This window comes from Lytechinus pictus, chromosome 2 (genome assembly GCF_037042905.1).
Source record: "Lytechinus pictus isolate F3 Inbred chromosome 2, Lp3.0, whole genome shotgun sequence".
In the NCBI taxonomy this organism is placed as follows: Eukaryota; Metazoa; Echinodermata; class Echinoidea; order Temnopleuroida; family Toxopneustidae; genus Lytechinus; species Lytechinus pictus.
Window position 1 is genome coordinate 51,628,256 of NC_087246.1, and position 20,444 is coordinate 51,648,699.

General features: G+C 35.0%; 1 protein-coding gene across 2 annotated transcripts; it reads left to right on the forward strand.

Moving 5' to 3' along the window:
* Positions 1–5,353: 5,353 nt before the first annotated feature.
* Positions 5,354–20,444, forward strand: LOC129254020 (heterogeneous nuclear ribonucleoprotein C-like 1). 2 transcript variants are annotated; one of them, XM_054892465.2, is made up of 6 exons: positions 5,354–5,474; positions 6,609–6,657; positions 14,150–14,495; positions 15,597–15,666; positions 17,247–17,338; positions 17,917–20,444. In XM_054892465.2, the coding sequence occupies exons 3-6, from the start codon at positions 14,186–14,188 to the stop codon at positions 18,045–18,047; spliced, it is 603 nt and encodes a 200-aa protein (XP_054748440.1). In that variant the 5' UTR covers positions 5,354–5,474; positions 6,609–6,657; positions 14,150–14,185; the 3' UTR covers positions 18,048–20,444. The 2 variants fall into 2 exon arrangements, with proteins under 2 accessions (XP_054748440.1, XP_054748441.1); XM_054892466.2 differs by lacking the exon at positions 6,609–6,657 and having other exon boundaries at positions 5,370–5,474.

Consider the following 20,444-nt stretch of genomic DNA (forward strand, 5'->3'; position numbering starts at 1 on the left):
AGATCTATTACGATAAGGCCTATAGAGTTTAACACGTGGAAGAAGCGTTGAAAATAAGACGTCCGTACTGTGCTGTGTCGAACTCGGTCAGTGAATTCCGAATCGTTTAGGAATTCAGACACTCCTCACGCAAGCATTGTTATGCTAATCGGATACTTCTGCTAAGAAAAGAAAATGTATTAGTCTTTACCTAATCACGACTTGATCTATTATTTTCATCTTCCCTTTTGGAATTGGCAAAGGCGCTGGGGCGGTATTCTGAAAACGTTCTTATCTTAATTTTGTTCTTATCTACGTCACGTTCTCAAATTGGTATTCTGAAAACGTTCTTATCTTTTTCTTATCTTTTGTTCTTATCTTTTGTCTTATCTTGCTTTCCCTCCTATGCTGAGCGCGTAAATTTATAACTCGCGCATATAATACAAAAGCGCGCTAAAAGATAAGAACAAAATAAAGATAAGTGGTATTCTGAAAACGTTCTTATCTTTTATCTTTCTTATCTCTTTACGATATTTATGATAATATTTGAGATAGCTAGAGGGTTATCACATCTCAGGATGTCCGCGTTCTTTCTTTCTCAAAATCGATGGCCACTGGTAGTAACACGTATTCTTTCCACCCTTTCTTTCATTCACCCTTTATTTTGCCAGTCTCTTTTTCTATCTCTTATTTCTTTCTGTATTTATTTTCTCCTTTTCTTCCTTTCTGTTTGTCTGTCTTTCTTTCTTCCTTTATTTCATTTTTCATTTATATCTCTTGTTTTATTCTTTTGAATCTTTTCTTTTCTTCCTTATTTTTCTTTTTCTTTGTTTTCCTTTTTTTCTTTACTAAGTCTTTATTTTCCCCTATTTCTTTTTTTCTTCCTTCACTTTATTTTTTTTTCATTATCTTTTTTATTTCTTCATTCTTTTTCTTTCGTCTTTATATTTGTTTTATTTATTCATTTTGTTTGTTCCTTTTTTCTTCCTTCCCTTAATTTTTTTTCCTTATTTTTCTTTGTTTTCCTTCTCTTATCATCTTTTTCTTGTTATTTTTTATTCTTTTTTTTCTTTATTCTTTCCATCAATCTTAATTCGTTTCTTTTTTTAAATTCTTTCTTAATTTTTCCCGCCTTTTTATTTTCCTTTTTCGTTTTTGTTCTTTATTTCTTTACCGTTCGTTCCTTTTATCTTTCTTTAATCTTTATTTTTGCTTTAATTATCCTTTCATCTTTTCTCTTTCTTCCTTTTTTTCTTCCTTTCTATCCGAGTCTCTCTCTCTCTTTCTTTATTTCTGGTCTATTTTCCTTTTTTCTCTCTTCCTTTACTTTTTACAGTTTTTTAATTCTTTCCTTTTCTCTTTTGATTACTTTCTTTCATTCGTTTTTTTCTATTTTTTTTTCTTTTGGGGTTCTTTTATTCTTTCATTTTATCCTTTTAATCTTTTTATTTTGTCCCTTTTGGTTTTTTTTTGTAAAGTTTCTTTCTTTTTCCTTCTTTATTTTCTTTCATTTATTATTCCTCTTTTTATCTTTAATAATCGTTCTATTCATTCCTCCTTTTTCTTTCTTTTATTTTTTCTTTTTTTTCTTTCTTTTAATTTTTTATTTTCTTTTAAGTTCTTTTTGCTTGCTTTCTTTTGTTTACCTTTTCTTTTTTTTTCATTGTTTTCTGCTTTGTTCCTTTCATTTTTTTTTTGTGGCTTCGTTCTGACCCTTTACTGTCTTCTTTCTTTCTTTGTTTTTATTCTTCCTGCTTAATTTTTTATTCGTACCTGCTTTATTTACCTTTTTTCTTTAATTTCTTTCTTTATTTTGTGCACGTGTCTCGAAATAATAATCAGTCATTGCGTATAAAATGCCTATCTCGCGCAATGCGCCAGAAACAGTGTACGCGCAGCGCCCATGATATTCTCTTCACATAAGGAACGCTTCTATTGGTTAAACTTACAATATAACACGCATTTTGATTGGTAATATCCTAAAAATGGGCGTGTTGAAGATAAGAAGGAGGCAGTCCTTACAGAGATAAGAACGCGTTAAGAAGATTTTCAGAATACCGATTTACAATGATTTTAGCGTCTTCTTATCTCATTGAGATAAGAACAAAGATAAGAACAAAGATAAGAACGTTTTCAGAATACCACCAATACCAAGACGCAATACAAACAATGCTTTGTTTTTAAGTGATATCGCTTGTGATATCGATACTTTATAGAGCGCAACGTATCGTCTCAGATTTGCGCTTGCTTGATTCGCTGAATCCTTCGCGTCACGAGCGCGTAACAAAATGAATACATTAATGAATTTGCCAAGTTGACCTTTGTCATTGCGCTGATGTGCGTATTGTCTAATACACGTACAAAACCACAGTTGACGAGGGAGCATCGTACGAAATTAATATTAATGAGGGCTTATTTTAGCTTCTAATGGATTAAACAAAATGGCGGTAGCTTCGGGGGCTTGGTGCCAACACTTACAGAGCGCGCGAAGCGCGCTCCCTAGGGGGTGGGTGCAGGGAGGGGGAGTTTCCCCCTCCCTTTGCGAAGCGCGAAGCTTTCGGTGTTTCTTGAATTAAAATGAAGAGGAGCCGTTTCTTTTGTCTCTAGTACCTATATCAGCTCCAATTCAGTTGACTATATTGTGATTTTGAGCCTTGTTTTTAAAAGTGATTGTGAACGCACAAAAAGGGATAAAATGGAGGAAATTAAAATAATATTTTCCCCGCGGAAGCGCGGAAGCTAAAGCGTTTTATCAAGTTTTTTTCTAAAGAAAAGGGTCCCGAGATAAGGGTATTCCCGAAGTTATACTGAATGATTCCCTTGGAAAGATCAGATTTGATTACAAACAATTTAGCGACAGTGCATACCTTTAATTCGCAAAACAATTAAGGATATATGCCGGGAGGAGATTTTTTTTCCCAGTGCAGAGCAATGAAACTCTGAAATTTCAAAGGGCGGACGTTTTATCAAATGCAGATATCTCTACCCCATCAGCTCTAATTCAATTGATTTTCTAAGGTTATTGAACTTCATTACAAGGAAAATGGTGAGCAAAAAGTTGAAACTTCTGTGATTTATTAAAATTATATAAAAAAGGATGATGTATAATTTCTTTGATTTATCCTGAAGCGCTTAATTTTGAATGATAAAGAAACTTAAGTGTCATTCAAAATTTCTGAGGGCGCAAAACAGGACAGGAGGTGAATGTGCAGGGAAATTTTAATAGAATTTGATTTAAAAAATATTGTACTTTTTTTATTTAATACGACACGAATTTTATACCTTCCTCTTTTTAAATTAGGAACCTGTTTGCCCCCAAATTATGGTTGTTTAGTTATGAGCTGAAAAGCGGGAGAAGTCGCCTATATGGAGGTGTCGGCAGAAATTGATATAAAGATTTTACCCGCCCGGAGTCGACCCGACCAGAAGTTGCGCGATCAATTTGAAAAAAAAGATAACTTCATATACTTCGGCCTATTACTCTTATTTAATGCCCTAATGTATGCATTTAACTTTAACTGGCAAGAAACGCATAGCTGACGTGCAAAAACAGGATTAGAGAAAGGGTTAGGGAAACAAAGGAGAACTGCAATATTGTCATTTAACCGCGCGCAGTGCAGAAGCAAAATTCATATATATAAATTTGGAGCAATTAAGAGTTAAGGAGTATCTCTTTTGATAAAAAAATAAAGAATAAAAAGAAAAACCCACAAAGCTACCTTTCTTCCCTTTCCTCCCTTCGCTTTTCCTTTTCTCCTTTCTTTTTTCTCTTCTTTTTTTTCTTTTTGGGGACGTTTTTTTTTTTTTTTTTTTTTTTTTGGGGGGGGGGGCGACCGCCCCACCGCCCCCCTGGCTACGCGCCTGGTATAGCTCTAGGCCTGCCCTTTTATTTGTGAAGAGCAGAGCTAACCAGCAAAAAGTAGCCGGAATTAAGGCCATAGTAAGTTGAGCCATTTTTGTGCTTTTTTCATGTTAGAACTTATATGACTCATAATCTTGTAGATATAAGTACCTTAATTGCCTTAATATTTAATTCTTGGGAAACAATCTTTTACCTATAGATCTATATACCCCCACACTGAAAGTCACTGTCACCTAGCTTTGAGTCCAAATGAACTTGCCCCACCCATGGGGTAAGTTGAGACACCTTCTGGGGTAACCACAAAAACTATGCACAAAATGTATGGGACAAGAACCAGCATGTCAATTTTTTTTAATTAAAGTTTTTTTTCCCCTTGCTAATTCGCCAATTCTCTATAAATACTATACATCCTCTCAAAGTAAAATTCCTGCCTGCATATCAACTGCTAATTTTTAATTTTTTTGACATATAATTACCTTCGCTCAATTAACTTGCCCCATGTTAGCTGGCTCAACCTACCCCAGTCTTAATGCGATAATTTCGCATCAACACATTTCTTAAGCATCCATCATGTAAAATACTATATGACAAGAATGAGGATCCATACCTGGACTAACAATATAACGTTCTTATGCTTTTATGATATTCAAAGATGCGTGTGGGTAAAAAGCGCTTGTCTTTTTTTTTTAATACTTTTTTGAGTGAAATTTGTATTTTTCCCTCTGAAAAATCATTTTTTGTTTTAATGTTGAAAACATGTTATGGGGTTACCATCGGCCTGCATGGGGGTGCTCAATTTACCCCTATATGCTCAACTTACCCCGTGCCTTCCCCTAGTCTATTTCAAAGACATTTAAAGGGATGCTCCGGGATGAATATGATCTAAGCAGATAGAGAAAAATCAGACAAACAAAACACTGAAAATTTGATCAAAATCAGACTATAGGAATAACAAAGTTATGGCATTTTGAATTATTGCATTATTCCGGTGAAACGGCTCGAGGCATGTCATATCCCCACTTGCTCTTTTGTATTTTATTATATGAAATTCAGGTTTAGGCCGGCCTATTAATTTTTTTTTTACCATGCAAGAACTGAAAAAATTGGATTGACAACCCCGTTGACAACTGATTTAGTGCATTCCCGGAGTGCATTAAATATTCATTGCCGCAACTTATTTCATTTCGAGAGACATTATTCACACATGTATGAAAAAATGGAAAAATATGATTTCATGTAATAACATAGGCCTAAGAACAATGAAAGTGTGGATGTGACATCATCAGCCCCCTCAGCCCACCTAATGAATAGTCATATTATTGCTAAATTTTAATTCGTTATTTGTTATCCGATTTTAATGAAATTTTCAACATTTTGCTCTGTGAACTTTGCTCTATTTATTAAGATAAAATATTTTCAGCCCGCATACCATACCGGCCCAATGCGCTCTATACCCCCCGGCCCGGCCCCCCGGCGCGCCCCCCCCCCCAAAAAAAAAAAATGAGCACAGCTGCACATGCGCAGTTGCGCTCATAACGAAGACGGCTACGGCGAACGGATAAGACCATAAGACGAGCTACATTTTCTACTCTTTTTCTCCTGATTCTTCGACTTATCTGTTTGATATTGCTTTGTGAGTTCTATTTTTATGGACGTACTAAAGTATTGGTCGATTTGAGATGGATCCCAATTACGATTTTTGCTCATTTATGTCACCTTTTCGAGAATTGGTGACGTTCATCCCCGCGTTCATCGCGATGTTGTGCAGTATGGCATGTGCTTGCCTGTAGAGCTTGCGAGCATGGAGCTCCGTACGGTACACACCATTGTTGCGAGATAGCACGTGCCCACCGCTGCTGCTGCTGCTGCCTTTGGTCGAGCTGAGCTAGCCGCTTTGATACGCCACGCACACCCAACATGAACATGTTTGCACATATATCAGGCGATCGCGGTCTTGTTTCCACACAGTGGTCAGCTTTTTAAGTCGCTCCTGCACCTTGACAATTGCCGGGAATATATTATTGGCATGAGTAGCTCCCGTCATCAGAAATATGTGCTCCGAATATTCACAAACAAATTCATAAGACATAGACAAATGAACTATTGACTTGTATTGCATGTGAATTTCTTCAATTTGCAATTTTCTCTTGCACACATGCACACTGAAATTGATGAATACGATCACAAACTTATGATGTATGCGGAGGAATGGTGATCAGATGCAGCGCAGATGAAAATGAGAAGATATGTACTTTTCATAATCATAGCCAGCCAAAAATTTCAAAATGCCATTAATTATTATATTAAATATCAATTTTGCCATTTCCATAAAACTAGTTCTACTACTCTAATTGGCACTAGGCTTTACATGATTTGATTTGATCATAATTGTTCGCGATTGTTTTCAGCTGCTCTCGTCGCCCAAGGCAATTGCCCTGGAATAGCTTTATTTCAAACTCGGACTTCACATGTATGATGTAGTTTTGATGTGGACTAAATTAGCCATCGAATATTGAAATTCAGGAAAACTTGTGGCACACACAGCTGTTCAGTTATCTTTTTTATTTTTAAATTTGTAATATGTTGCATTGTCATTTTTATGAAATGGATGAATCATATGACTGCAGTGCTTGGTTTATAAATAAAAAAAAGTCAAAAACTTAAAGGAAAGTGTGTGTGAAGTTATTCTTTATTGATTGTCTATGGACTATGAGTATGAAATCTAATAGTTTTCTTCTTTTTTTGTGTTTTTTTATGCATTTTTCAGAGTGGTGATATTTTTGAATTTTGAAAGACCGCTCCCATTTTTCTTTTTGGTAAGTACTTTTTAAACTTTTTTCAGCTTACAGTCATTAGAATTAATTTTTTAACAAAATTGATGTTTTTATTGTAATATACTGAAATGTTTACATTTCACTTATTATGGACTTGACATTTTTTTTTAAATGATAGTCCATTTCCAACAATACACACTTTCTTTGTCAATTCTCTAATAACAAAATCAACTACATTTTTGTGTATTTGTATAAAGTTTTTATGAAGCCTGTGTATAACCTGGGGCCCGTTTCTTAACACCTGGACAAGTTAGTCATATCTTTATCCACCAACCACGGAGTTAGTTTCAATCTAACTAAACCCGTTTCACGAAAGGCTTCCTAACTAGAATACCTTGATATCGATACTATCGGTTGAAAGAGCAGACGAGACGTAGCCTTAGTCACAAAATAGCATAATTTTTTAAAAGTAAAAATATGATAAAACTGCAATTATTGTGATTAATTTGGAAATACATTTAATCAAAATAATAGCACAGGCAAAATATGTACCATTCATACTTAAACCATGAAGACTGGAGCATTCATTTGCTGAGAAAATCAAATTATGAATAATTCATTTCATGACTAAAAACTTACATGTGGACATTGAGATGGGTATCCCCGGGATAGTAAATTTTGATAGTTTACGAAAGTAAACCACAGTTGTTTTCTTTGTAAAATAATGATAATTATACGTTTATTAATGGTTCCAAACATCATCAAAATATAGTTTAACATAAATTTTAAATGTTTACATACCGAAACACACGATTTGACAATTTTTTGCTTAAATTAGAGATAGCATTTATCAAAAATGTTGATAAGTGTCTGAAAACGACGAATACGAGTCCAGTTATGGATGGCCTGACGTGGTAGAATCTTTATCGATTCAATTATTTTACTATTTCAAAATGAATGGTTTTGTTGCGTTTGACCAACAGTTTTTGTCTCACCTGCATAGCAGAGTGAGACTATAGGCGCCGCTTTTCCGACGGCGGCGTCAACACCAAATCTTAACCTGAGGTTAAGTTTTTGAAATGACCGCATAACTTAGAAAGTATATGGACCTAGTTCATGAAACTTGGCCATAAGGTTAATCAAGTATTACTGAACATCCTGCCTGAGTTTCATGTCACATGACCAAGGTCAAAGGTCATTTAGGGTCAATGAACTTAGACCATGTTGGGGGAATCAACATCAAAATCTTAACCTAAGGTTAAGTTTTTGAAATGTCATCATAACTTAGAAAATATATGGACCTAGTTCATGAAACTTATACATAAGGTTAATCAAGTATCACTGAACATCCTGCATGAGTTTCACATCACATGACCGAGGTCAAAGGTCATTTAGGGTCAATGAACTTTGGCCGAATTGGGGGTATCTGTTGAATTACCATAATAACTTTGAAAGTTTATGGATCTGATTCATGAAACTTGGACATAATAGTAATCAAGTATTACTGAACATCCTGTGCAAGTTTCAGGTCACATGATCAAGGTCAAAGGTCATTTAGGGTCAATGAACTTTGGCCAAATTGGGGTATTTGTTGAATTACAGCCATAAATTTGAAAGTGTGTTGGTCTAGTTCATAAAACTTGGACATAATAGTAATCAAGTATCACTGAACATCCTGTGCGAGTTTCAGGTCACATGATCAAGGTCAAAGGTCATGTAAGGTCAAAGAACTTTGGCCACGTTGGGGGTATTTGTTGAATTGCCATCATATCTCTATAAGTGTATTGGTCTAGTTCATAAAACGTGGAAATAAGAGTAACCAAGTATCACTGAACATCTTGTGCGAGTTATAGTAGTTTTCAAAATCAGCACTGCTGCTATATTGAATCGCGTGATGCAGGTGAGACGGCCAGAGGCATTCCACTTGTTATAGTTTCTGTGCATTACAAAAATTATTGAATGATCTATCACACCTGTTTTGTAATGTAATTTCAACTTCTATGAATGATTACGTAAGATTATAATTTTCAAATTTCGAGGCACTTTTGCATGTCATAGTCTACACACGTGATGCCACTACGTCATTAAGAAAGAAGTTATGACAGGTTCGGAGGTGTCATAAATATTTAGTCAGGTTGTTGTCCCCGATCTTGGCAAAGAGGGCTTCGTGAAACGGATAGCGGACAAGTAGCTCACTATCTTCGATTTAGTCAAGAAGTTAGACTTATGACGGTGTTGAGAAACGGGCCCCTGGGTTTTCTGAAGGTTCAATGTGAAATCATCTATCAAACATTTCAATCTTGACCTAAACGTCAAGTCCACCCCAGAAATGTTATATTTGAATCAAAATCATACAAGCATAACGCTGAAAATTTCTTCAAAATCGGATGTAAAATAAAGTTGACATTTTAAAGTTTTGCTTATTTGTCACAAAACAGTTAGGCATAGCCATAGGCCTATAATGCACAACTCAGTATTATGCAAATGAGAGAGTCTATGTCCCTCACTATTTCTTTGTTTTTTTATTTTCTGAATTTTACAATATTCAAATTTTTACAGATTTGACAATAAGGAATATCTTTACGGAACCATCAGTGTTTAAACAATGGTAACTCTACATGTTTAGGAAGGAATAAAACATGTTTCACAGGACAATGAGGAAAAGATTTGAACATTTCATAATTCAGATATAAAAAATACAAACGAAATAGTAATGTCATTAGTCCCCTAATTTGCATACAGACCAGTGCGAGCCGCAGCCTAACAGAGTGCTAATGCTACAGTAAGCCCAGTCGCATCTTTGGTATTGTGAAGTCCATACATTTATTTTAATGTGTAAGTAATGCATTGTTGTAACATAAGGCATCGCTGCCACATTACCGGGTTGTGACAGGGCCTCTGTTAGCGCTAAGGTTTCTGTGCGATCTAGTACAGGATGTTTTGTGAAATTCAGCGAAACTCAAGTGTCATTAACTTATTTTTCATTCAATGTTGACAAAGTTTTCAGTGTAATTATTGCAAGATTTCCTCTTTTATTCAGTCAACTTCTTGTTTGGGTGAACTTGTCCAATAAGTGTGGTTACTGTTACAATAGTCTTTTATCCATTGCTTGTCTTTAAAATTATTTTTTGAATGCCCTGATTTTTGTCTACTGGTAACCCCCCCCCCCCCCCCCAATATGCTCACCCTGTTCAAGATGCCCTAAGTTACTAACGTACACATACAATTTTTTTTATACACTAAATAAAAACACAAAATTCTAAAAGGATGGAAATGGCCAAGGAGTGACAGTGTTAAATTTCCATCTTTATTAAAGGACAAGTCCACACCAACAAAAAGTTGATTCGAATAAAAAGAGAAAAATCCAACAAGCATAACACTGAAAATTTCATCAAAATCGTATGTAAAATAAGAAAGTTATGACATTTTAAATTTTCGCTTAATTTCACAAAAGAGTTATATTCACATCCTTGTCGGTATGCAAAAATGGAAACTGATGACATCACTCACTCACTATTTTATTATGTGAAATATGAAATATTCAAATTTTCTCCCTGTTGTGTGAAACAACGATTAATTCCTCCCTGAACATGTGCAATTAGCATTGTTTAATACTATATGGTTCAATCAAGTTGGTCCTTATTGTCAAATCTGTAAAAAATGAAATATTGTATAATTCAAACAATAAAAAACAAAAGAAATAGTGAGTGAGGGACATCATCGACTGTCTCATTTGCATGTCACTAAATTGTGCATATCACTGTTTTGTGAAAAAAAAGCGAAACTTTAAAATGTCATAACTTTCTTATTTTACATCTGATTTTGATGAAATTTTCAGCATAATGCTTGTTTGATTTTTCTCTATTTATTCAAATCAGCATTTTTCTGGGTTGGACTTGACCTTTAAAACCCTGTCCTCCGTCCATTCAAAGGGTGATTTACTGATTTATCCCTTTTCCAACTTTATTTCTTTTTTTTTCTTCCTTTTTTTAGTGTTTTGCCAAATGATATCTATGGGCGGGACTACATGTATCTCTTTAAATATTTTTAAAGCCAATTCAGAAGAGAACTAAGAATTTTACTGAACAGAATCTTGATTATTTGACAAAGAATTTTAAGAATAGAAGTACATGTGTTTCATTAAAGGGGAATCCAGCCTTGGCCGTAAAATGTTGTTGGGAAGGAGAAAAATCAATTAAACAGAATGGTGAAAGTTTGAAAGAAATCGGACAAGCAATAAGAAAGTTATAGCTAGTTTAAGATTGTGATCACTAATATTATGTAGATTTCAAATTGGCAACTGAGTAAGTAAATTATGACAAGGGGCAAGGACAACTTTCCCATAGGCCATGTACTTTATTATCAGGGATTTGTGGTTTTCTCCTAAGTACCCAATCCCCTGGGGCAGTAATCTAAATATAACCCAGGTAGTATATTGTTTTATGTCCTTATGAAAGAAAAATATAATTCAAAATAAAACTTTTGGGGAAAAATGACATTTTGGCCATAATATGAATTGGAGTACATGGAAGAGTAGTCCTTGCCTTACATCACTATGACATCCCATATGCTGCAAATTTGAAGTCTCCATGTGTATAGTGATTACCAATATTTACAACTTTAAAAATTCATAACTTTCTTGTTGTTTGTCCAATATTGTTCAAACTTTCGCCTATCAACTTGTCTGATTTTTCTTTTCCTTATAAAAACAAGTTTTTATTTGGGTTGGATTTCCCTTTAAGAGTAAATAGGGACAGTGATTTTCTGTTTTACTGGTCAATAAAACCGAAATTCTGTATGGTTATACTTTTCATGTAAAAATTCATGGAATTCACCTTTGCAAGACGGAATTCAGGTTTTTGCTGTGTACATTTTCAGTGACAAAACAGAATTTCCATTTTTAGATCAAGTTGAAACGGAAAATCACTGTCTCTAAGTAAAATATTTCCCTGCGATTCAACCACATGTCATCGTTGTCTTTCATGACCCTTTTTTAAAGAAATTTGAAAAGAATTGTTATGTTCATAGTCAACATTGCAAAATATGCACATAATGAAAAAAAATGTATGTGAATAACGGTGATCTAGGATCACAAGAATCACTTCTGGGTCCCATTGCAACTCCCGTGCTAACTCTGATCAATAGCCAATCAAAATCAAGGATTCAATGCATTTATTGACCCAAACTATGCCTTTTTAAATTTTTTTCTAATATTGGAATGTTCAAGTATACTTCACATTATTGACCCTTTTCCCAAAGCATTAGACAGGCTTTAAATATGGTTGCACATTTCAAAAGAAAAAAAATGTACCACCTTAGTTAAAATAGATTGTGAAATCAGTATCTTTACAAATTAGTTCTAAAAACAATTCAAGTTATGTGACAGCAATGTAGGACTGATGAGATATGAAAGTGACCGTTGGAGAGTGTAACTTATGGCCCAAATTCACAAGTCAATGCATTGAAACCATGGTTATTGTAGTTGCCATCTTTGTGGAATGGAGAACAAGACTTGTATTATCAAAGGAATGGAGTATTTTATTGACCTTTAAAGGGATGCTCCGGGCGGAAGATATTCATGTCTCACTAAATAGAGTAAAATTCACAGAGCAAAATGCTGAAAATTTGATAACAAAGTTACCGATATTGAATTTTAAAGATTTGTATTTTTCCGGTGAAACAGTTCTAGGCATGTCTTCATGATTATTCATTACATGGGCTGGTGATGGCAAATCCCCACTTTCATTATGTTATTACATGAAAATCATAATTGTTTCATTTTTCATATGTGTGTAATTATGATGTGTCTCCATTATGATGAAATAAGTTGCAAGAAATAATGCACTTAATCAGTTGTCAATCCAATTGTTATAGTTCTTGGTAAAACATTTTTGAACAAAGTAACAAACCTAATTTCATATAATAAAATACAAAAGAACAAGTGGGGATATGACATAATCAGCCCACCTAATGAATATTCATCAAAACATGCCTAGAACTGTTTCACCGGAATACTGCAAATCTTAAAAATTCAATAACTTTGTTTAATCTGATTTTGATCAAATTTTCAGCATTTTGCTCTGTGAATTTTACTCTATTTATTTAGATATAAATATCTTCAGCCCGGAGCATCCCTTTATGCTCCCAACCATAAATTTACCTCAGGCCTCACTAGTCCCTGTCTACTCCAGATTGGGTGAACAGGATCTCAACAGACAATTGATTACAAATAGAATTCTCAACACTGAAACAACAGGCAAGCTACAATTGATCAACATTATAAAATCAGCAGATTCTACTTCTGATCTTGACCTTCAAGACATTACATTGGGGTGGGAGATTTTGCACTGATTGTGCTTGATTTAGTATAAGGTCAAATAATGAATGTGCTCTTTTGCCGGAGGTCACTTATATTTCATGCTTGTTCCTATGATTTTAGTATGCAAACTTGATCTGCATTTATGGTGAACTCTTTAAAAAAAAAATTAAAAAAACGTGGGCATGGCGGTGGGAAGTGGGGATGCTGCCTGTACTCTACAAGATGTGTAAAGATGGGAAAATGTAGCCAAAATGACCTTCATTTGTGTAGTGAAACTTTTTTTTTTCTTTTCAAATTCACATCGGCACGCACCCCCAGTAAAAAATCGTTCCCAGGACCCTGAACTTAGGGCTCAATAACATTTGGTCAAACCACAGCAACAAGGCTGAGTCTAGAAGTGGATTTGTACCCTGTGATAAAAGCACACATTCATTATTAAACACCTACTTTCTCAATGTTTACTAAATTAAGCATAATTAATGCTAAGCTGCATAACTATATTTTTAACTTTTTTTTCAAACCTTGAATTAAAAACCAACTATGTGAATTTGAGACTACAAGATGAAGAGGTAAGGGAGGTTATTGAGTGGAATGTTTTTAGATGGTGTGGTGATGTGATCTACTGAGAATAAGATGAGCAGGCTCATTTTGGGGGGGGGGGGGGATGATTGATGATCGATATAGCAGACAGGGTGCTCAGCTGATAGAAGTAACATGCCTTTCTCCCAGTTGATCTTTTTCCAGTTACGCTCTCGGTCAATAAGAAATGAAAACTGGCTTTAAAGTTGCCAGATTTATTTTTTTAATTGGGCGGCATTCAAATTCAATCCAATGGATGTTCGTGAACTTTGGTCAGCTCTGCATTACAGAAGCAATTTGAGAGCTCTTGAGCTATTTTATTTGAGTCGGCTGGAATGTGCTCATATTTGGTTCTCAGTGTGAACAAAAACTATGTTTGGTTGTATGTATATGTCTCAGTATTTCTCCTCTGTGTGTTTTGTTGTGTTGTAAGTCTTTTTAGAAACCACATTCCCACTTTATTTATTACAAGAAAATCTTTCATTCTATTTGTCAATGCTGTCCTCAACCAACTTATACACTTTCGATGAGTGTAAATTGACATGGTAATTAGCCGTGTCATTCCACTCCAGGGCAGTGGAAGTTCCCCGAGATGCCCTATTATCTTTTTTTTTTGCCCCCATTTTTTTTTTATAGCTTTTTGAGTAAACCCTCCCCTACAAAGTTATCAGGATGAATCGACCCTATCATGGATCAGGAGGCTACGTCGGTCTCGGTTACCCACCACCAAACACCTTTGCTGTCAGTAACAACACCAACAGCAACGACCTCGCTTCCAAGATATCCCGGGTGTTTGTAGGAAACCTCAATCCAAAGGAAGTGACCGACAGAATGCAGCTTTACCATATATTCATTAAGTATGGTAACGTCAAGGCTATCTCATTGCATAAGGGATATGCGTTTGTCCAGTACGATACAGAAGCAGAGGCACGCTTTGCAGTAGCGGAGGAGAATGGCAACCTCTTTGGAACACAGAAGTTTGGTAATGAAGAATTTAGATGTACCCTTAATGTATCTCATTGTGGCTTGTTTAATCCTGTGTCACATGTACATGGAGGCCTGTATAACGCAACTATTTTCAATACTATTCACTCTGCAGTACAAGGATACTTCCAGAATCATTTTATTATTTGATTTATTTTTTCTTAAATGTAAAGTGGCAGAAGAATCGTGGCCTATTTTCATTGGGAATTTGGGGGATATCGAGCAAATTTAACAAATTTTGTTTTACTTGTAATAAAAAATTTTCTTTGTCCCTGTACTTAGTTATTCCATTGTGATAAGGATAGCCATTGAACTTTTTTCAAGTCAATCATGTGAAAACTAACCTCCTTTGCAAATTAACATTTTTTTATGTTCAATAAAGATTGACCATAAACATTGTTGAAACGTCCTGATGCAGTTGTACATTATTTTATTATGACCAACTGGTATGACTACACATTTAAATATTTCTGACCTTGGTACCTCATTTTAATGGAATGTACTGCAATAGATGTTCAGACATACTTCTCATTTGATCAGGATGATTAATCACCCCCCCCCCCCCAAACAAAAAAATATATAAAAAGCCAAAAATGTCTTACTGTCTACTACTTACTAAAATAAACATTAATATCTATATTGAAATAATAATTACATAATATGCATGGTATGAGAGATCTAGGAATTACTCTTTTATCACATACAGGTACACAATGCTTTTTTCATGCTGAGAGGTAAATGATTTATTATAATTGAATGTAAGCTAAAACAGCAAATATTTATGTCTCAACACGACAGGGGAGGTGAAATGCTACAAAAGCTCCATATTTGTTGGTTTGTTACTTTTATAAGTGCTAAATCCACTTTTTATCAAAGTTTAGTCATATCTCAGTTCTTTTCTGTTTCCGATATAGATATCCAAAACTCTTTAAAATTTCTGTAAAATAACCCTTCTAATATCAATATTTCGTAAACACCACATCTACAAAAAAAGCCACCTACATGATCATTTTCTCTGAAGAAACATCCAATGGATCTTTTGACATAAACTTGTCAAATATTGACCTCTTTTTCCTCTCTTTCTCTCTCTTTCTGACAGATCTTTGTGTCTCTACCGAGAGGAATAAGACTGGTGGAGGAGGTGGGGGAGGTGGTGGATTCAAGCGATAGTAAGTATATCAGCAGCTTATTCAACCCTAAAGGGGTGGGGATGTATGATAAAAGCCCTGCCCCAGATCTCAGAAATTTGTATGTATGCATGACTAGAAAAGTTCTGCAAATTTACTGTGCTGGGTGTGCATGAAATGACAAAACACCTATTTTCATATGTATCAAAATTTGTGTTTTGGGTGTTTTTGTAATGAAGAATAAATGTGTTTGAATTTATTCAAAACTTTTTTAACATATGTGAAAGTGGCTTTTGATCTAAAATATGCTACAGAATGATTATTTGCACTTCACAAAAAGTTGTCGTTTTACAGATCTTTACTTGAGCCCAAAAGATATTTAGATAATGATAAAGCTGAAGATCTATGCTTTCACGGTATTAAAAGAAGATTTGGTTTGATCGGTTAAAGAACATACTTTTCAAGGATGCAAAAGTATTAAATTTTACTTTAAAGTGGAATTCTTAACGAAAGAAAGTCACGATTCATGAGATCTTGCTAAAATGATTCAGCCATTAACCCTATCTAGGCCGAGGGGGGGGGGCCTCGGAGGCCCCCCCTCAACGCTTTGCGCAATATTTACGCAGTGCGAAATTTTTTGACCACGCCGCTCACTGACTTTTTACTATCAAGTCTTGCGCATCTTTTGAGACCAAATTTACGACTACCGGGTATGCGGTTCTGAAATTACGCAACATTTTGTAAGTGCATGTCAGACCAAAAATTGCTCAAAAACGTGATTTGGGGGGGGGAAAAAAAGTCAATGCAAATTGTGTTTTCAACCCATAATCATAATTGTATGATTATTTTTAGTTTTGCAGGTCTAAATGGATTTATTTTATGCTGTTTATGATCTCAAAAGAGTCTCCAACAAAGTTCATTGAAAAAACAATAAAAAACAAAAGGTCCAAAAAACAAAGAAATACATAAGAAATTGCACAAAACAATATAATACATAAAAAATTGTTCTGAAATCGCAATTTTTTTCATGTTCATTTGCTGAGAACACCACAAAGAGTTTTTACACCGAAAATTAGAACATGTGGAGTTTTATTTAGGGGATTAGAGGAAAAAGTATGATTTTGCATACTAATTATGCATAAATTAGCATGATTAATAACGATTTGCATGAAATAAATTGATACAGAATTTTGTAGATTATGTTCCAGGCAAGCTGCGTGCCAATTTTCAGCGCTATCGACGGCCGAGATCTCAAGAGGGGGCCTGGGAGGCCCCCCCCCCGGCCATATGATCTCCAAAAATACCCCGGCCTAGATAGGGTAAAAGGATTTGGATGAATCTTCTACTAGTACTTGCTCATTAGCATGGCACCTGCGGTCCGACTCTGCTAAATACTTCATCATACTGTTACTCTTCGCCTTTGAACCACAGATGTCTCTTTAACGTAGGAGATGGGTAAATAGCATGTTATGTAAACCTTGTCTGAAAAATTTCTTGGACTTAAAGCAATTTTTCAACTTATTGAAGGCTTATAGTGAATTGTATTTATACCTTATAATAAGTCAACATGAAAAGTAATTGAGGTAAGTGATCGTAATTTAATGATTGCGTTTTTATTTCAGTGATAGCGATTTTGATGGTGGGTATCAGACCGCACAGGCTAAGAAGAGGAGATTTCAGGATAATACATTGATGGACAAGAAGAGTGGTGATGGTATGTATGGCATGTCTCAATCATTGTGACCATGATTAATACAATTGATTTATTTTTATACCTCAAAAATAATCCAATGTAACATCCAGCAAGAAAGAACAAAACAGTAATGATAAAATAGTACATTGCAATAATTCAAAATAAGATGATGGTGAATACATTTGAAAATTCCAGATTGGAGACAGATAAATGAAGATGAGAATATGAAGGGTAAAGTATTTAGTGTGTCATCGAAAAAGGATTACCAATGAATGCAGACTTTTGTCACAGTGCTAAATTCCTACTTGTTGCCTAGGTAACACCATTAATAAGGCCGCAATTAATGTAAATTGGTTCACATTTACAGTTGGCTCATCAATTAAAATGCTGTTATTTTAGTTATAAGCATGAATTAGTCAATTTAACACAATATATCACTTCACGTGTTTGCTTGTATGTATTTGGTGGATTTTTTAAGCTGGTGATCAAAAATTGTGCAGTCCAAATGTCAGTCCCAGTCCACTGATTAAATCAAACTCGTCTATCTGATCTTTGAACGCCTCTCTTTCTCCCTTCCTCTCTCTCTCTTTCACTTGTAGAACCCACAACATGGATCTGCTCTTACTGTAAGCACGTATGTGTTTCAGCTTGGGAATTGATGAAGCATGCTGCTGCCGTTCATCAAACACAGATCTACGACCTCAACGGGGCCAAACCCGAAGGAGAATAAATAGATGCACTTCGTTGTAATGGTCCTTCAAACAGGACGAACATGTAGGGTGAATCCAAAAATAGTCTTAATAGAATTAATTCCCAAAGTCCATGAGGATGTCCCAATATTCATCCAGAGAGAAGAGGGTTAAGAATGGGTGAATTCGACGCTTGGGGGAAATGTCCACCAATCACTCAATATAACCTTGATAGCTGAATTCTTTAATTTCCATAGCTTGCACAAGGACCCCTTGTTTCTAGTCAAAGGGTACAAGTAGATTCATCTTACAGTGATACAAAGACAATGTTGGCATGTTGAATTGAATTCATAGATTGCCATATACCTTGTATAATTCTGTGTGCTATTGATTTGGAATACAAATAACTTAAAAATTGTCTTATTGTCATGACTGTGGAGCAGGGATGTATTTTAGGGTCCATGTATAGAGTCAAAACACCGGGAAATTTCTCCCACATCCTACCTGTGACACATCCCTCCTATGGAGTCCTTTTAAAATGAAAAGAAATTGGTTATTGATACATTTTAATTTATGTTTGATAGAGGCCTACAGTATGTATGAAAGTGATTACTGAAACCATATTTAGATTTAAAAACATTCAGTTTACCAGCCAGGGCCTAGTTTTTGAAATCACCATAAGCCTAATTTTTTTCAAACAACCCTTAGAATTAATATGCTTTCCTCTGAGATATTGGCTAACATAACAGTCACATGCTTGTGAAATGAGGCCCTCGAATTCAGACCTATTTTAAGCTTATTCACATTGAAAACAAAATGATTCAAATTTTCAAAATGATATGAGGCAATTTTATGAATTGTAACTAAAAACTAAGATTTATAATATAATTTCTAAATTAGTTGATGTTTATGTATTTGGTTTGTTTAAGTGTATATTAATGTATTGTAAGGAATATCACATTCAGAATAGATGATTGTATCCCTCTAAAAATAATATTGGTAAAATTTACATAAATAGTGGAGAAATGGTGTTCCATGGAATTCAATCAGTACTCGGCAATTTACATAAGAAAAATTAATGTGACAATTTAGGAAACGTGTTTGTGTTTGTCAGTGAAATAACCTGCCAATTCATGGTTTTTATTGTCTCACCTGCATAGCAGAGTGAGACTATAGGCGCCGCTTTTCCGACGGCGACGGCGGCGGCGGCGTCAACACCAAATCTTAACCTGAGGTTAAGTTTTTGAAATGACAGCATAACTTAGAAAGTATATGAACCTAGTTCATGAAACTTGGCCATAAGGTTAATCAAGTATTACTGAACATCCTGCCCGAGTTTCATGTCACATGACCAAGGTCAAAGGTCATTTAGGGTCAATGAACTTAGACCATGTTGGGGGAATCAACATCAAAATCTTAACCTAAGGTTAAGTTTTTGAAATGTCATCATAACTTAGAAAATATATGGACCTAGTTCATGAAACTTATACATAAGGTTAATCAAGTATCACTGAACATCCTGCATGAGTTTCACGTCACATGACCAAGGTCAAAGGTCATTTAGGGTCAATGAACTTTGGCCGAATTGGGGGTATCTGTTGAATTACCATCATAACTTTGAAAGTTTATGGATCTGATTCATGAAACTTGGACATAATAGTAATCAAGTATTACTGAACATCCTGTGCAAGTTTCAGGTCACATGATCAAGGTCAAAGGTCATTTAGGGTCAATGAACTTTGGCCAAATTGGGGTATTTGTTGAATTACAGCCATAAATTTGAAAGTGTGTTGGTCTAGTTCATAAAACTTGGACATAATAGTAATCAAGTATCACTGAACATCCTGTGCGAGTTTCAGGTCACATGATCAAGGTCAAAGGTCATGTAAGGTCAAAGAACTTTGGCCACGTTGGGGGTATTTGTTGAATTGCCATCATATCTCTATAAGTGTATTGGTCTAGTTCATAAAGCGTGGAAATAAGAGTAACCAAGTATCACTGAACATCTTGTGCGAGTTATAGTAGTTTTCAAAATCAGCACTGCTGCTATATTGAATCGCGTGATGCAGGTGAGACGGCCAGAGGCATTCCACTTGTTCTCATACTGGGTTGCTTTATGTTCCTTTAATGTTCTCTCACTGAAATCAAGTTAGCTTTTTTCCACTAAAGGTTATATTCTGCCTATTTTTGTCCTTGTTCGTGAATGAAGGAAGAGTAATCATTCCAAGTTTTACTCTTATTGATTGTAGGAATTAGCTCTCTCTGTTCATGCAGAATCTTGATCATATAAGATTTTCATTTGTAAATATATTTCCTTGTTTCTTTAGTGGGAGAGTAGAAAGAGACCGGAAAATCTGTATATAATTCGTCATCGTGAAAGTTGTGAAGTACACATATGGCTTGTTGGAAGAGCCAAATAAAAGCAAAGATATTCTTGA